This window comes from Microplitis mediator, chromosome 4 (genome assembly GCF_029852145.1).
Source record: "Microplitis mediator isolate UGA2020A chromosome 4, iyMicMedi2.1, whole genome shotgun sequence".
Classification (NCBI taxonomy): Eukaryota; Metazoa; Arthropoda; class Insecta; order Hymenoptera; family Braconidae; genus Microplitis; species Microplitis mediator.
Genome location: NC_079972.1, coordinates 11,598,678 through 11,612,773, shown reverse-complemented (window position 1 = coordinate 11,612,773; position 14,096 = coordinate 11,598,678). Strand labels below are relative to the sequence as shown.

General features: G+C 31.0%; 1 protein-coding gene across 1 annotated transcript; it reads right to left on the bottom strand.

The window, feature by feature from the left end:
• Positions 1 to 6,061: 6,061 nt before the first annotated feature.
• Positions 6,062 to 14,014, bottom strand: LOC130666922 (uncharacterized). Its single transcript, XM_057468249.1, has 9 exons — positions 13,508 to 14,014; positions 13,271 to 13,433; positions 11,863 to 12,116; positions 11,585 to 11,787; positions 11,272 to 11,519; positions 9,996 to 10,692; positions 8,566 to 8,675; positions 7,442 to 8,003; positions 6,062 to 6,376 (listed from the first exon to the last, which is right to left on the bottom strand). The coding sequence occupies exons 1-9, from the start codon at positions 13,726 to 13,728 to the stop codon at positions 6,162 to 6,164; spliced, it is 2,673 nt and encodes an 890-aa protein (XP_057324232.1). The 5' UTR covers positions 13,729 to 14,014; the 3' UTR covers positions 6,062 to 6,161.
• Between the last annotated feature and the right edge of the window lie 82 nt (positions 14,015 to 14,096).

The following is a 14,096-nucleotide window of genomic DNA, read 5'->3' as shown; positions in this document are numbered from 1 at the left end:
TTTTACCACCCATCTTTACATAATTCCGTATAATTTTATACCTTTAACTTCAAAACATATATATTTGTATTAACCCACGACCACCCCTTTCACATACTATACACTGAAAAAAAGATTTATTTGAGCCAAAGATATCGTATATTTGGATTTGGCCAAATAAATATTTAATTGTGAGAAAGATATAATATATTTGAGTAGTTTAATTGTGTGAAATAAGTGATTTATTTGTGGTAAAGAAATGATCCAATTGCTACAGATAAATGAGGGCTTCAAATATATGTATAGTATCGCCAAATTTTAGGTTATTTGTCAAAAATTAAATATCTTTACCACAAATATATCAATTACTTACCACAAATAAATGATATATTTCCGTCAAATTATAAAATTATTTGAATCAACTGTCACATTTTGTTGTACCAAATATATTTATTTGTCATTAAGAAATATTCAAAAAAAAGCTACAAATAAATTGATTTATTTGAGACAAATACTTCTTTTTTTCAGTGTACAAATATTTATAAACAATTTTAGAGTTTCAAACGAATTAAAAAAAAAAAAAAGTTTTTAATTATAAAGTCTTAAAATTGTTTGTTGAAAATTAAAACGATGAAATTTACCAAGAAAATAATTTAAAACTCACCTGCTGATAGATAATTATTATTATATATTCTCATGATCGTGTTTCATTGATAATTGTTGGGATATCTTGTTAAATAGGTATAAAATATAATAATAATAATAATAATAATAATAAGTATCATAACACTGGCACTATCGTCGTCGTGATGAAGAGAACAACGATAGTAGACATATATATGTTATATAAAGTACTAAGTAACAAGTATGGCAGTGTTAGTTTGTTGAACATAATCTTATTCCATTAGCTATGGTATTATTTTCCACGCGAACATCAAAGAGGATCGGGTGGTATTGTATACGATAATTCCTCGTTATTAGAAATGAAGACGGTGCTATTGCAGTATTAGTCTTAGTGTGTATGAAAGTCTACTCATGTTGTATATAGAGACTAGAGTAGTGTAGAGTATAGCTAAACTACTATACGGTGTCGCGATATGATGTCGGCTTAACACCCCAAGTGCTATGTCGGGTAGAGACAAATCCGCGGCAATTGGAAACGATGCAAAGGAGTTCGTTGGCTCTATACTCTTAATATGTCCAATATTATATATATATATATCCTATACATATATATGTTATAGTCTCCGAGTGACAAAGGACCTTTGGGGATAAATTACTGTGGTAATCTGGCGTAAAAAAAAAATTTGAGGATCAAAGTACAGGTGAATGAATTTTTTGATGAGGCAAAAAAAATTGATTATAAAGAGAATATGGAAAAATTATATTTTGAACTAATTTTCAAAAATATTATTTATTTATTTATTCATTTATTTATACTTAATTACAAAAATTAGTACAAATAATAATGGCTCTACACTGTGAAAAATTCCCAACAAACTTTACTATGGGTGCATAGTACCACCGAACTATAAAATTTATTGGGAATTTTTCACAGTGTAGGATTAATCCCGTCTGAGCTCGTTTACATAAAAGAAAGATACGCCAGCAGTTCATACAATATATAATCAATAAGATCAACAATTATAGACATAATTACTTATGTAAATTCAGTTATTATTTATCCTTTTTTCTAGTTGCATTAAATATTTATAGCATAGATTCTTAAAAATACCCAGGTTTTTAGCTGATGTTATTTTTATCGGTAGGGAATTCCAGAATTTAATACCTGTTACTAGAAACGAATTTTGGTAATGATTATTGTGACCAAGTGGTAGCCGAAATGAATTTGTTTTTTGAGGATCTTGTCGCAATACATACATATTATTTTTTAACACAAGACGATTTCCTATGAACCCAGATTGTCCTAAATATAAAGCCTTACAAAATAATGTACTAATTAGGTATAGTCTTCTACTTTCTATAGATAACCAGCCTAACTATTGTTTGTATTTTGTTATATGTTCATGCTTACTTAGACGCAGTATGAATCTAACACAAGCGTTAAAGCTACGCTGTAATTAAGTGCATAGCACACTAGGTATGTCGGTAAAAGCAACAGCACAGTAGTCATAAAATGGAAGTATTAGTGATAACAAAAATATTACCATTAATTTACTTCACAATTTTAAAAATACTAGCGTACATGTTTCGCGCGCGTGTCGTTTTTTACATATTTACATATTTATTTTAATGTATGTTATCGTGTCGTTTGCATATATTTTTTCCCTTTGACCAATCACGTTACGAAAAGTTTGCCTTCACATATATTTCATCTAAATTTTATTATAGAATTTGAAAATAATATTTTTCTAATTATTCTAATAATTTGAAATGTTGATTAAATCATTTTTTCTTGCTCGTTCTTGATACTTTTTTTTGTTTCAAAATTAAATTTTCGAAAGTAACTTTTTTAAAAAAAACCACATAATCTTTTTTATACTTATATTAAAAAATGTATTTCATTGTTACGAAACATTTTCAATACAATAATAATATCCTGAATCTGTAACCCTCGAAAATAATCCGCGATCAAATTACAATCTCTCTTTAAAAAAAGAAAAAAAAATATAAGTTTCAAGTTTCCCAACTGTACACGACAGGATAATTCTCAGAAGGGAATAAAAATTAATGTCAATTCACGACCGCATAGTGGCTTAACACACTTCCATATTCTTCTGTATTGTCCAGACTCGGGTGTAAAATCTCCTTTTTCTTACCACCATTATTATTTTTAAATTCAATTATTCGTTAAATTCAAAGCTCTGGTCGCTGGTCAAATAAACTGATAAGTGGATCATCTTGGACACACCAAAAGGGGGAACTAAATCTCAAGATGAAAAGCAAAAAAATGAGAATGAGAAATTGAATAAAAATACGAGGCATCGTATCGTGAATTTGTGATTACGATTTAACCATTTAAGGATTTTATTATAAACGGATAATTCAAGCGACCGGTTTTTCAGTCGCTCTATAAATAACGTATTAGAGTGAAATAGTTGTTTGTATGGTGTATATAATGGGTATAGATGATGGAAATAGAGATAGATAGAGATGAAAAAAGTGCCGGGTGCCGTCAGTCAGACTCGCTGATTGCGGCATTGATGACACGTGTCTCGGATCAATCGGCTGGCCAACGACAAACGCGTGCCACTATTTTTATATCATCGCTCGTTTCACGTACGCGATTTTTTACGTCAATCTATACCTACATATTCAATGTACATGTACTGCGTACTTTACACTCGTTTTGATTTTTAACTACGAAAAAAAAAAAAAAGCAAAGCCGATGAATTTCACTGTGAAAGCAAACATAAACCCCTTGAGGGTGATATATTTCATGGCGTCTGATTTTTTTTTTCTTATGAAATGACGATCAAACTAGACAGGATAATACGGTGGGTTTACGGGTTGAATAGACTTTTGGTTTAAAAAGAAAAAATAAAAGGAAAAAAATTTGAGACTGGCTGAGCTGTTTATCGATGGCTTTAAGACTTAAAACTTTAAGTAAATAAAATTATTAAATTTCAATTAAGTTCTTTTATAGAAAACTTTGTGATGACTTAAAATATAATTTAAACTATACATTGAAAAAAATTACATCAGTTCACTTCTGATGTGTAGATTTTTCATAATTCATGATAACTTCAGTCTACTTGCGTATTTTTGATGAACTTGAAGATCCGAACGTTTTTCACTGAACGAAAATATTTAAAAAAATGAAAAGTAAGAAATCTATTGGATCTAGATTTTTGAAATGTTTCGCTCAGGTACTGTACATCAGCCGGAAATTGAAGGCCACCCCAACTACCCCTTAAGCAGTAAAATTACATAAATTTTTTTCATTTTCGTTGCGCTCTCTAAACATGAATTAGTGAAAATAAGTGAATATTCACTAATTCCAAGTGCAAATCGAACCACTAATTTCAAAAAGTGGTTCGGTTGGCACTCAGAATTAGTGAATATTCACTTATTTCACTTATTCATGTTTAGAGAGCGTGAAAAATGTTCCGATCTTCAGGTACATTATTTTTGTAGAAATTAAAAATATATAAAATTATTTAATTGATTAAATTTTTTGAAAAATCTCAAAAAAATCATAATACTGTTGGTAGCTTAACATTAAATAAAATAATTAAAACTTGTGATTAGTAAGTTTGTAAAATGATAGTAATAACATGAAGTAGAGTCAAAAGTGTATGTGTATATCTTGTATAATAAATTTAAAACATAAAAGACAAGATCCTCGAGCGTTAAATTAGGTTGAAGATGAGTTCTCTCGTTTCAGCTGGTACAAAAGTTGTAGAGGTAGTAGTGAAGATTATCTTTTGAGTATCGTCTTTATCCTTTTATTTTAGAGCCTTCCGTATTACTCTCTGTTTTAGTCTTTAGTTGTACTATTATAGTGTATATAGATAAGTAAGACGGTGTAATAGGAGAGAGAATGAACACAGTCACCACCCTCTTATACTTATTCTCAGTCTTCATTATTATTAAATACTGTTATACAGCTATTTATACCACATATATATGTCTTTAAGCAACTTGCAGACGAGTGTGCTTCGTGGATAACAAAGTGACGTTTAAATTCTTATACAACTTATGAATTGTTATTGTTATTATTGTTCACACAACTTTGTTTTAATTTAATTATTAATATTTAAGTTAATTAAATTAATTATTTTACGCTTGTAATTGTCGTACACATCAACACCAAATTTCAAAGAGTATACTTCACTTTTCTTACTTTAATTCCATTAAAAACAGAACTTAGGACTTGAGATAAATTTTATTCATTAAATTTCAATAATTATTCCGGGTCATAATATCTAGCCTCAATCTAGCTCCATCGAACCCAAGTAAGCCTCAATCCAGCCTCACTGAGTAAAAAAAGCATTTAGAGCCTCAAATGATGTTCAAAAATCCTCAAATGATGCTCAAAGATCCTCAATAAGCCTCAAATGGTGATCAAAGAGCCTCAAATCATACTAATCGAATTGAAATTACATAGTCGAGACTAGGTTCATTTGAGGATCATCAAGGCTTATTGATGATCTTTGAGCATCATTTGAGGATTTTTGAACATCATTTGAGGCTCTAAATGCTTTTTTTACTCATTGAGGCTGGATTGAGGCTTACTTGGGTTCGATGAGGCTAGATTGAGACTAGATATTATGACCCGGGTAATTTTTATTTTAAAAAATCTTTAAACTCGAAAACAAAAATACTTTCATTAAATAAGTAAACAAATAAAAAGCTCGTGTTGAGTAATCGATCATGATAATTTTAGAACTGATGTTTAAAAATAAAATATAATTACAGTGTAATAATTACTGGGATCCTGTTTTAAAGTAAATAATAATTAACATTTTAATAAAAACTTAAATATCAGATGCACTTTTAGTTTATGCCAAACTATTTTTACCATTTATTTTAATTATTAAAAAAAAAGTAACCGACATTTCCTGTCTGAAATAAATTTTTTGTTGAAACGTTGGAACAATTACCCCGTCAAGTGAAAAAAAGTTAAACCCCGTGATTTAAGTGCATCATACAATGATTCACCAGCACTTAAAAATGGTGTGCATATGTATATACATATATTTATATATATGTACTAGAAGACATTGACACTGTACAAATAAGCTCTTGGCAATGAGTATCCATCGACGGATATACTCAAGGCAGGGGTATAATTATTTAGTTCTCTCTGGCGTATAATTCACGGTGTAGACACTGTTAGACTGCGTGACAGGAGGAAGAGAATAGCTGAGGTATAGCATCAGTTGTAGTATCACTAATAGTAGTAAATAGTAGTACCAGTAGTAATAGTAGTAGTAGTTGCAGTATAATTCTCAGGATGAGAGACAAACCCCGTGGTCTAATACCAACTCCACACAACCCCCTTAGGGGCGTGTGCTCTGGACAGGGCCAAGTGCTACTGGGGTCTAAGGGTGCAACTGACAGCCCGAGACAATTAGCTTTTTGATACTCTCAAGCTCATCAACCACAACAAGAAACTATTGTCAAATAATCTAAGATTAACTTACTTCTTACTTCCTTTATTCTTAATTTATCAATTTATATAAATTAATTAGCTCATTTTTTAAATTTAAATAATTTCAATTGCTTTGAATATGAATATTGGCATGGGGTATTTTAATAACGATACGTTGTCGTCTGGTTAATGGTGGGTCAAACGGTATCCTCTGATATGTGTCCTCAGTGCTGATATCACCTGTATCTTTTGAATATTGATTTGAAACACACTGCTGGAGCTGGTCATCCCACGACTCATCCTCGGCGCATGACTTCTTGAGGTAGTTTCGTGGAAAGTCTAAAACAATTAGAATATTTGTTATTGACAAGTTTGATTGCCTTCCGGAAACTAGTTCAATGAGTCAGTTCCAGATCATTTTAAGTAGGTTACAATATTCTGATAAATTAATCTAGACAAGTAGAACATAGAGAGAAAGTAAAACGTTCACTAAAAATTTTTTCTATTCATTGGAATTTCATTTCATGAAATTTAACCCTCAGAAAAGCATATATGCAGATAATTTTACGGTATTTTTTGCATCAAAAATTTATAGAAAAATTACTATAGTCATAGTAACATGAGGACAGTATGGAATTATTGTACAAATTACCGATACTGTAGAAATTTAAAAAATACATCGAGCAGAATTTACTAGGTGCATTGTAATTTTGACAAAGCAACAGATTAAATTTATACCAACTGCATAGTAAAATTTATTAGCTTAAATCAGAATATTTAGTACCCTGATTAAACAACTAAATTCGACCAAATTAAAAATTTTAATTCTGTTATATTCTGTCGAATTCTGCAAAACAGAATTCAACTGAATTGAAAATTTGAATTTGAATTAAACAGAATAAAACCGATTTAAAAATTTCAAATTCATTTTAACTCAGATTAATTCGGATTCAGAACCAGAAATTGAAGAATTATCTTCGAATTAATCAGAATTAAACCGAATAGAATTATTTGAATTCGTTTTAATTTGGACAAATTCTGGTTTTCCTGCCGAATTAGACAGAATTCATTTTTAAGTTAGGTACCGAATTAACAGAATTTATCTGAATTAAAAAGAATTAAAAATTGAATTCTGTTTAATTCGATCAAATTCAGTTGTTTAATCAGGGTCTGCAGTTGGTATAAATTTAATCTGCTGCTTTGTCAAAATTACAATGGACCTTGTAAATTCTGTTCGATGTATTTCAAAAATTTCTACAGTATCGGTAATTTGTACAATAATTCCATACTTTCCTCATGTTACTATGACTCTAGTAATTTTTCTATAAATTTTTGATGCAAAAAATACCGTAAAATTCTGTGCGTGTATGATTAAAATTAATTATTGCTATTAAATTTAAATACCTGGCGAATTAAGAATTGGAGATGTGTCAGGTATAATAGTAGTTGTTTCAAGTTCATTAGGAAAATTATTAGTGTCATTGAATCCAAAGTTATTGTCATAGTTTTCACTATTAACAGTTTCAGCGAGTTGTTGAAAAAAGTGGGTATAATTTCCCCATTTATTTTTTTCTTTCTTCAGCAATGGAACGTCACTTGAACGATGGAGGGTATCAACAGGCATTGCGCATGCTGGTGAGCTCTTACTATTAGCCGGCATGATATAAATGCGTCCATTGCAAATAGTTATTGTTGTTGGTGGTATTTGTTGTTGATAATTCATTGGATAACCAGGTGGATTATTAAAACCAGATGATCGAGTTGGTGATGATGTGTTCGTAATTATGGCAAGTGGATTATCACCAATTACAGTGTCGCCTTGTTCAAGTGACAATGGTGATCCAATTACTTTTGATGATTTATCAGAATCAACTGATGGTGTTAACACTGACGGTGGTCCTTGTCCCCATGATGAGGGGTCAATCATACCTGACCCACCTGCCCACGGCAGCGAGGACAATGGCACCTGGTACAGGGAAAAAGGATCTATATAATCTGATTCCTCTCTAGTATAAAGCGACCTTTTTTTTCATTTTAAATTAAATAAAAGAACAAGCCCATAAAAAGTACTTTGGGTATGTCAGGATCTAACAATGCGACCGAATCAGGTCGCGTGTGTATTTTAGATTTGGGGCGAGAAAAAAAGTGATGCGGAATGAAGGTTTTTTTGTGTTCTTATTATTATTTTTTTTTTTTAGGGTAAAGAATAGACGGAAGGTTTAGAGATGATTTTTTTGGTGACTGTAAAAGTGGATTTTGAAGATAAAAAGATTTAGTTTATTCTCTTTTAAATATTCGTAGTTTTTTTATTATATATAAAGAATTAGATCGAGAAGAATGTGGTGCATTTTTAATAGTAAAATTATTTATCTTTATCTGGATATCAGAAATTATTTTTATGTCGTAGAATTTAAATAATGGATTCATAAAATGATTTATTAATTAATTAATTAATTAAAAAAAAATTCTGTAGGTTGGTTGAAAAATTCAAAATTCTATTACTAGTAATGATAGATATATATTTTTACCTCTTCTGAATCGGATAATTGAATAACAGGTTCCTTATCATCAACCACTGGGTCACCAACAAATCTCGGTTTTAAAACTTTAAATTTTTTCACTCGATTGTCATCAGCTTCTGCAATACATTCATCAACTTATCTCATTTAACACTCATTAAATAATGGAATTACGGATTTTCATCATTGATTTTAAAAACTTAGTCATTTATTTAAGTATTCAGTTATTACAGTACATAATCCCATTATAAATAAATATGAGTAAAAATAATTAACAAAAACAAACATTTTTAAGACTAAAAATAATAAAAATACAGTAGGACCTCATTATAAGACTATGCGGTATAAGACTCTTCCCCTGGATTTGTTAAAACTCGCTCGGAACGCTTCCCCTACCAACAACTCAATAAAAGTTTTGCGCCGAAACCTCGCTATAAGACTAACGACCAGTACGATTGAAATCGAGATAAAATGTACATACATAAAAATTGTAGATCAAATAATTTATTTTCATAAAGAGTACTTAAAATTTCGTGACATCACATAATTAATTAACAGAAAAAAACGACAAAATTCTGTTTATTTATAATTATATATAAAATAGATTCACTGTATAATAGAGTAGAGTTAAACCGAATACACAGTTAGAAATTTTATGTATTTGTGTTAAAAAATTATTTGGTTAAATTTTTTGTGTTGATTTTTAACACAGAAATCTGTTAATTCAACACAAACCGTTTGTGTTATTTTACTTTAACAGATTTTTTATGTTAAATGATTAGAAAATCTAGAATGTAACACATTTCTTGTGTTATTCGAAAATTAACACAAAATTTGTGTTGTTTGACTAAGCGTTTCCACGCGATTCTTCATTACTATAACCAAACAAAGCATTGTAGCAGCATTGTCTGCAGGGAAATTTGGATGATAATTTATTTACAATTAAATATATACATTTGACAATTAAATTTCGATAACTTTCATATCTTTTTGACCCGGTTCAATTGTTTGCTAAATTGACATAAGTTCTACTGAGGGTAGATCAGTATACTTGAGTTGGTTAGGTTATGTGCTTATGTTTATTAGTTGATTTTAACACGAAAAATGTGTTAAATTTACACTAATGTTCTGTTAAATGTACACAAATTTTCTGTCAAAAGAACAGATTTCATGTGTTCAAATTTATTTAACATAAAGTTTGTGTTAAAGATCAAGAAAAACGCAATGTGTTGAATTAACACTAAAATTTGTGTAGACCGTTTGCAACAGACGATTTGTGTTGAATTTAACACAAAATTTCTAACTGTGTACATAAATAAAACGCAAAACGGCGATAGTCTTATAGCGAGGTTCCTCAATTTTAAGACTTTTTTCCCCTAAAGCCCCGAGCTAGTCTTATAACGAGGCCTTACTGTAGTAAGTTTAGTTTAAATTACGACCTTGGTTATTTGGTAGTCTGGTTCTTAGTACTTTATTAAATGTAGTAGAAATACGTCGTCTTTGACCGTGACTATTCAGGCATATAACTTGACAGGGTAGACTTTTAGATAGGTCTAAAATCGGTTGTTCAGGTGTCATGAGGGTGGATAAAGAATTACTTCCATCAGCATCAGAATCTTGGTGATCGGGATTGGCATCGGTGTTGGTATTCTCCTCGTTAGAATTAACAAACTGGCTGAATTGAACAGCTGTACCTCTTGAATCATGACAAATCATGTCACAGGGATGAATAACCTGCTCCTCCAATAGACTACGAGTATCATCATCGGCAGTATAAGCGCTTGTAGAATACAGCTCTGTTAGATTAATCACGTACAAACCCTCCATGTTGATAGCCCGAGGCGCGTTATTCACAAGACCTCGTTTTAGAGCTTTTTTGTAGCTGTCGGAAAATAATTTTGAAAAGCTTGTGTCTATCATGATCCGCTGGCCGTCTGGAAAAGTGTAACTTGATAATTTTTTCGTTGAATAAGGATTATTTCGAGTTAGTAGATAAAGCTTTGCATTTTTTTTCTTAGACACTGGAGGTAATTGCTGTGGCTCTTGAGTTAGTGGTGATTTTTTATCTTCTGATTGAGATAATTCATCGCTATAAAAATCGTACACCAGTTCCTCGACGTTTTGATCCTTTCTATCCTAACAAAAAAATATTTTTTTTTTATTATGTGAGATTTACAGGAGTCGAAATCTAAGGCATACTTTGACCCTAAGTGAGCATTGAAAACTTACATTAGGCTTTTTAGGACATAATCACTATAAAAGCGTGAAATGGACCTACTTAGACTTATGGAGGCATGAATTAGACATACATAGACATAAATCGTGAAACGAACGTGCCTAGACTTAACAGAAGGAGGGAATTGCACGGAATACTACAGGTAAAATTGTAAAATTCGTGGGCTACTGGAGAATTGATGAAAGTGATCCGGTTATCTCTCCAGTGGGCTAATGACACCCAAGGGTGGATTAGGTCCTACAGGCAGCCTGGGACTAACAGAGGGTCACGATATATGTCTTTGCAGGTCTAATTCATGCCTTTCTGACCATAAGTAGATTCATTTCAAGCTTTTGCGATGATTGTATCCTAAAAAGTCTATTGTAGGATTCCAATGCTCATTTAGGTTCAAAGAATACCTCAGATTTTGACTCGGGAATTATTTAAACAACTAATTTTTTCTAAAGAGTAATCATATCATAGTAATTATTGAATGTTACCTGAGGAAAAATAGATGATTCCGGTGAATTGTTATTTTTTTCCGACTCAGGATAGTCGTAAATTTGAACAAAACGATTAACATGTCGTTGATCATCAGGAAATATTATTCTGTTGTTATCATTATTATTGTTTCGTTCAGATAAATTTATTCGAGAGGAAGGAGTATCAAATTTTAATTCACCAGTTGCTTTGCGATCAGATACAGCTTCAGATAAATCAGTTCCAGCTACGTCGCGATTGTAATTACCTTGAAAAAATAATTAATTAATGCAATAAAAGTATTATAGCTTTATAAAATTTTCAAATATTTACCTGTGTCGCGATAACTGAAAAATCTGAAAAACCCGCCGTTGTAATTGTTGAGATAATTAATTAGGTCGTTGGGGTTCTTTGGGCATCGAGGGTATTGATTGTAACAGATGTCGGGATTTCCTTTGTTAGCGTAGCCCATTAGTGCTGATTTTCCAAATTTCAGTAGTGGCGAGGAAGCGTCAAAACTAGCGGACGTTAAAAAACTAATGGAAAAATAATATCAATAAAATAAAAGGGATAAAGTTGTGAGCAAATGGATGCTAAAAGTGACGAAATACTTGACAAGCGAATTGATTCCGAAACTCGGAGAAGTTTGTTTGTATCCATTATTTCCGGGTAAGACACCAGTTGCTACTTCGCAAATGATTCTTAGGACGCACTTACGATCATCGTACTGAGATATCGAAGAAAATGCATCAAGAAGATTAACACCCAATATTCTGGGACCGTAACTTGAGTCTGTTGGATAAGTTTGTTGTGCAGCTGGATATTCATAGTGATTGGGTTCCTTTCTCGGGAATGGTCCACGGCGCTTGAATTTATTCATTAAACAATTATTTATTTATTATTATATTTTAAAATAAATCATTCATATTAATTCTAAATTTGTTAGAAGTAGAAAAGCTTCCGCACTTTTACTTAGATCAATAATTATGAAGTATTAATCTACAAATTAATTTAGTTAGCGTGAAAAATTATCTTTTTTTTTGGCCTAATTCTTGTTCCTGGAGCTTCAGTTAATTAAAACAATTAAATATACGTAAGGTAGAAGACCTAGTACCCAATCAGGGAACTAGTACCCGATCACTCCGTGTATTTGTATGTCTATATTTAATAAAATTTAGTAAAATACATGAGTGAGTGGGTACTGGGTCTCTTACTTTACACAGAAAAAAAGGATTTCTTGGCGCAAAAAATGTTTGCATTGTAAATTAAAAACAACCCTGGTGGAAATTTTTCGGAATTTTCTCTGAAAAACTCAGTTTTAAAGTTCTAAAGACTTTTTCAGAGTTTTTCAGAGAAAGTTCCGAAAAATTTCCACCAGGGAAAAATTTTGTTAGGGCGAGAAAAAATATTCTTGGAGCAAAACAAAATTTTCTGAAGCGAAAAAAAAATTCTTGCGCCAAGAAATCCTTTTTTTTCTGTGTATACATTGAAGGCAGATTGCCATGTCTACTCAGAACCTAACTACCTCTCACCAACTTTATTCAAAAATCGTTAGCCCTAATAGCTCAGCTCAAAAATTTCTTGATTCCAAAATTTCTTTATTCCATTACATCATGATTCCAAGACATCTCTACCTAAACTTTTGAGAAAAAGTAAATAACTCAGTAAGCAGGAAAATGCTTTCTTTTTCTCAGAAATTTGGGTAGAGTTGTCTTGGAATAATGTTGTAATAGAGTAAAGAAATCTTAGAATCAAGAAATTTTTGAGCTGAGCTATTAGGGATAACGACTTTTGAATAAAGTTGGTACGGGATAATTAGGTTCTGAGTAGACATGGCAAACTGCCTGCATTGAACGTTAATTTCTGAACAATCAAACGATGATTGGCAATTTAGCCATTTTCTGTCATACTAGACTTTTTTTTAGAAAGACTCTCAATTTAAGTGCGATAACTTTTCAATTATTTTCATGAAAAAAAATTACCACATTTCCAAAAAGTTATATATATAACTTTACTTACTATATTTATCAGATCAGTATAAAAATTCCTAGCTTCTGAAGACGGTACATATTCACTTTGATCATGACGTTTATTTTTGTAATTCATTGGAAAGAATTCAACTTTTTCATTTGTCGATCTCGATCTTCTGTGTCTCACCCTTGACGCCAGTTCGTTCATGCATCTAAATAATTATTGTAATTACTCAACCAAATTCCATGAAATCATTATCAGATCAATAAAAATTGAATAACTTACTTCAGTAAATCATCGATGGTGTATAAATTATGTGTTGTCTCAAAGCGACAGTAATGAAGCTGATGAGTGTTACGTTGAACTTGAACGGGACTTGAGACAACCGGATGAGTATGAAGAAGCCCTAGAAGCACAAGAATGAGGACAAGGCTGATGTTCTTCACGAGCCAAGTCACTTTCGTTTGCGGCCACTGGGACATTGAACTCAAACACAAATACATCATACCAACTTGCTCTTCTTTACTTTCATTCACTTTCTTTGCTCTTAAAACTTTATTGTTCTCTACCTTTTTCTTATTTTACTAAAAAAAAAATTCGAAAAATTTTTTTTCAAGTTTCCTGTACTCAATTAGTTCACAATAAAAAACTAAACTCTTTGCTGAAAATTTAATTATTTTTTCCACGTCTTGAACGTAATCAAAGTTTGTTTTATCCGATTAGTTGACAAAATAAAAAAGTCAACAATCGTAACCGCGGTTTTTTTATTGCGATTATTGTTTACTGGTTTTAATCGGCCATTAAAAATTGAATAACGATATTATTAATAAATATATAAAAAAAAAATAAAATAAATAAATAAGTGATAAATTTT

Excerpts from the sequence above, each read along its gene's own strand:
- LOC130666922 (XM_057468249.1), bottom strand. The coding sequence starts at position 13,728 with ATGATGTATTTGTGTTTGAGTTCAATGTCCCAGTGGCCGCAAACGAAA. Across the intron at positions 13,434-13,507 it reads ACCATCGATGATTTACTGAA|ATGCATGAACGAACTGGCGT; the intron begins GTAAGTTATTCA and ends ATAATTATTTAG. Across the intron at positions 11,788-11,862 it reads GGAATCAATTCGCTTGTCAA|TTTTTTAACGTCCGCTAGTT; the intron begins GTATTTCGTCAC and ends TTTTTCCATTAG.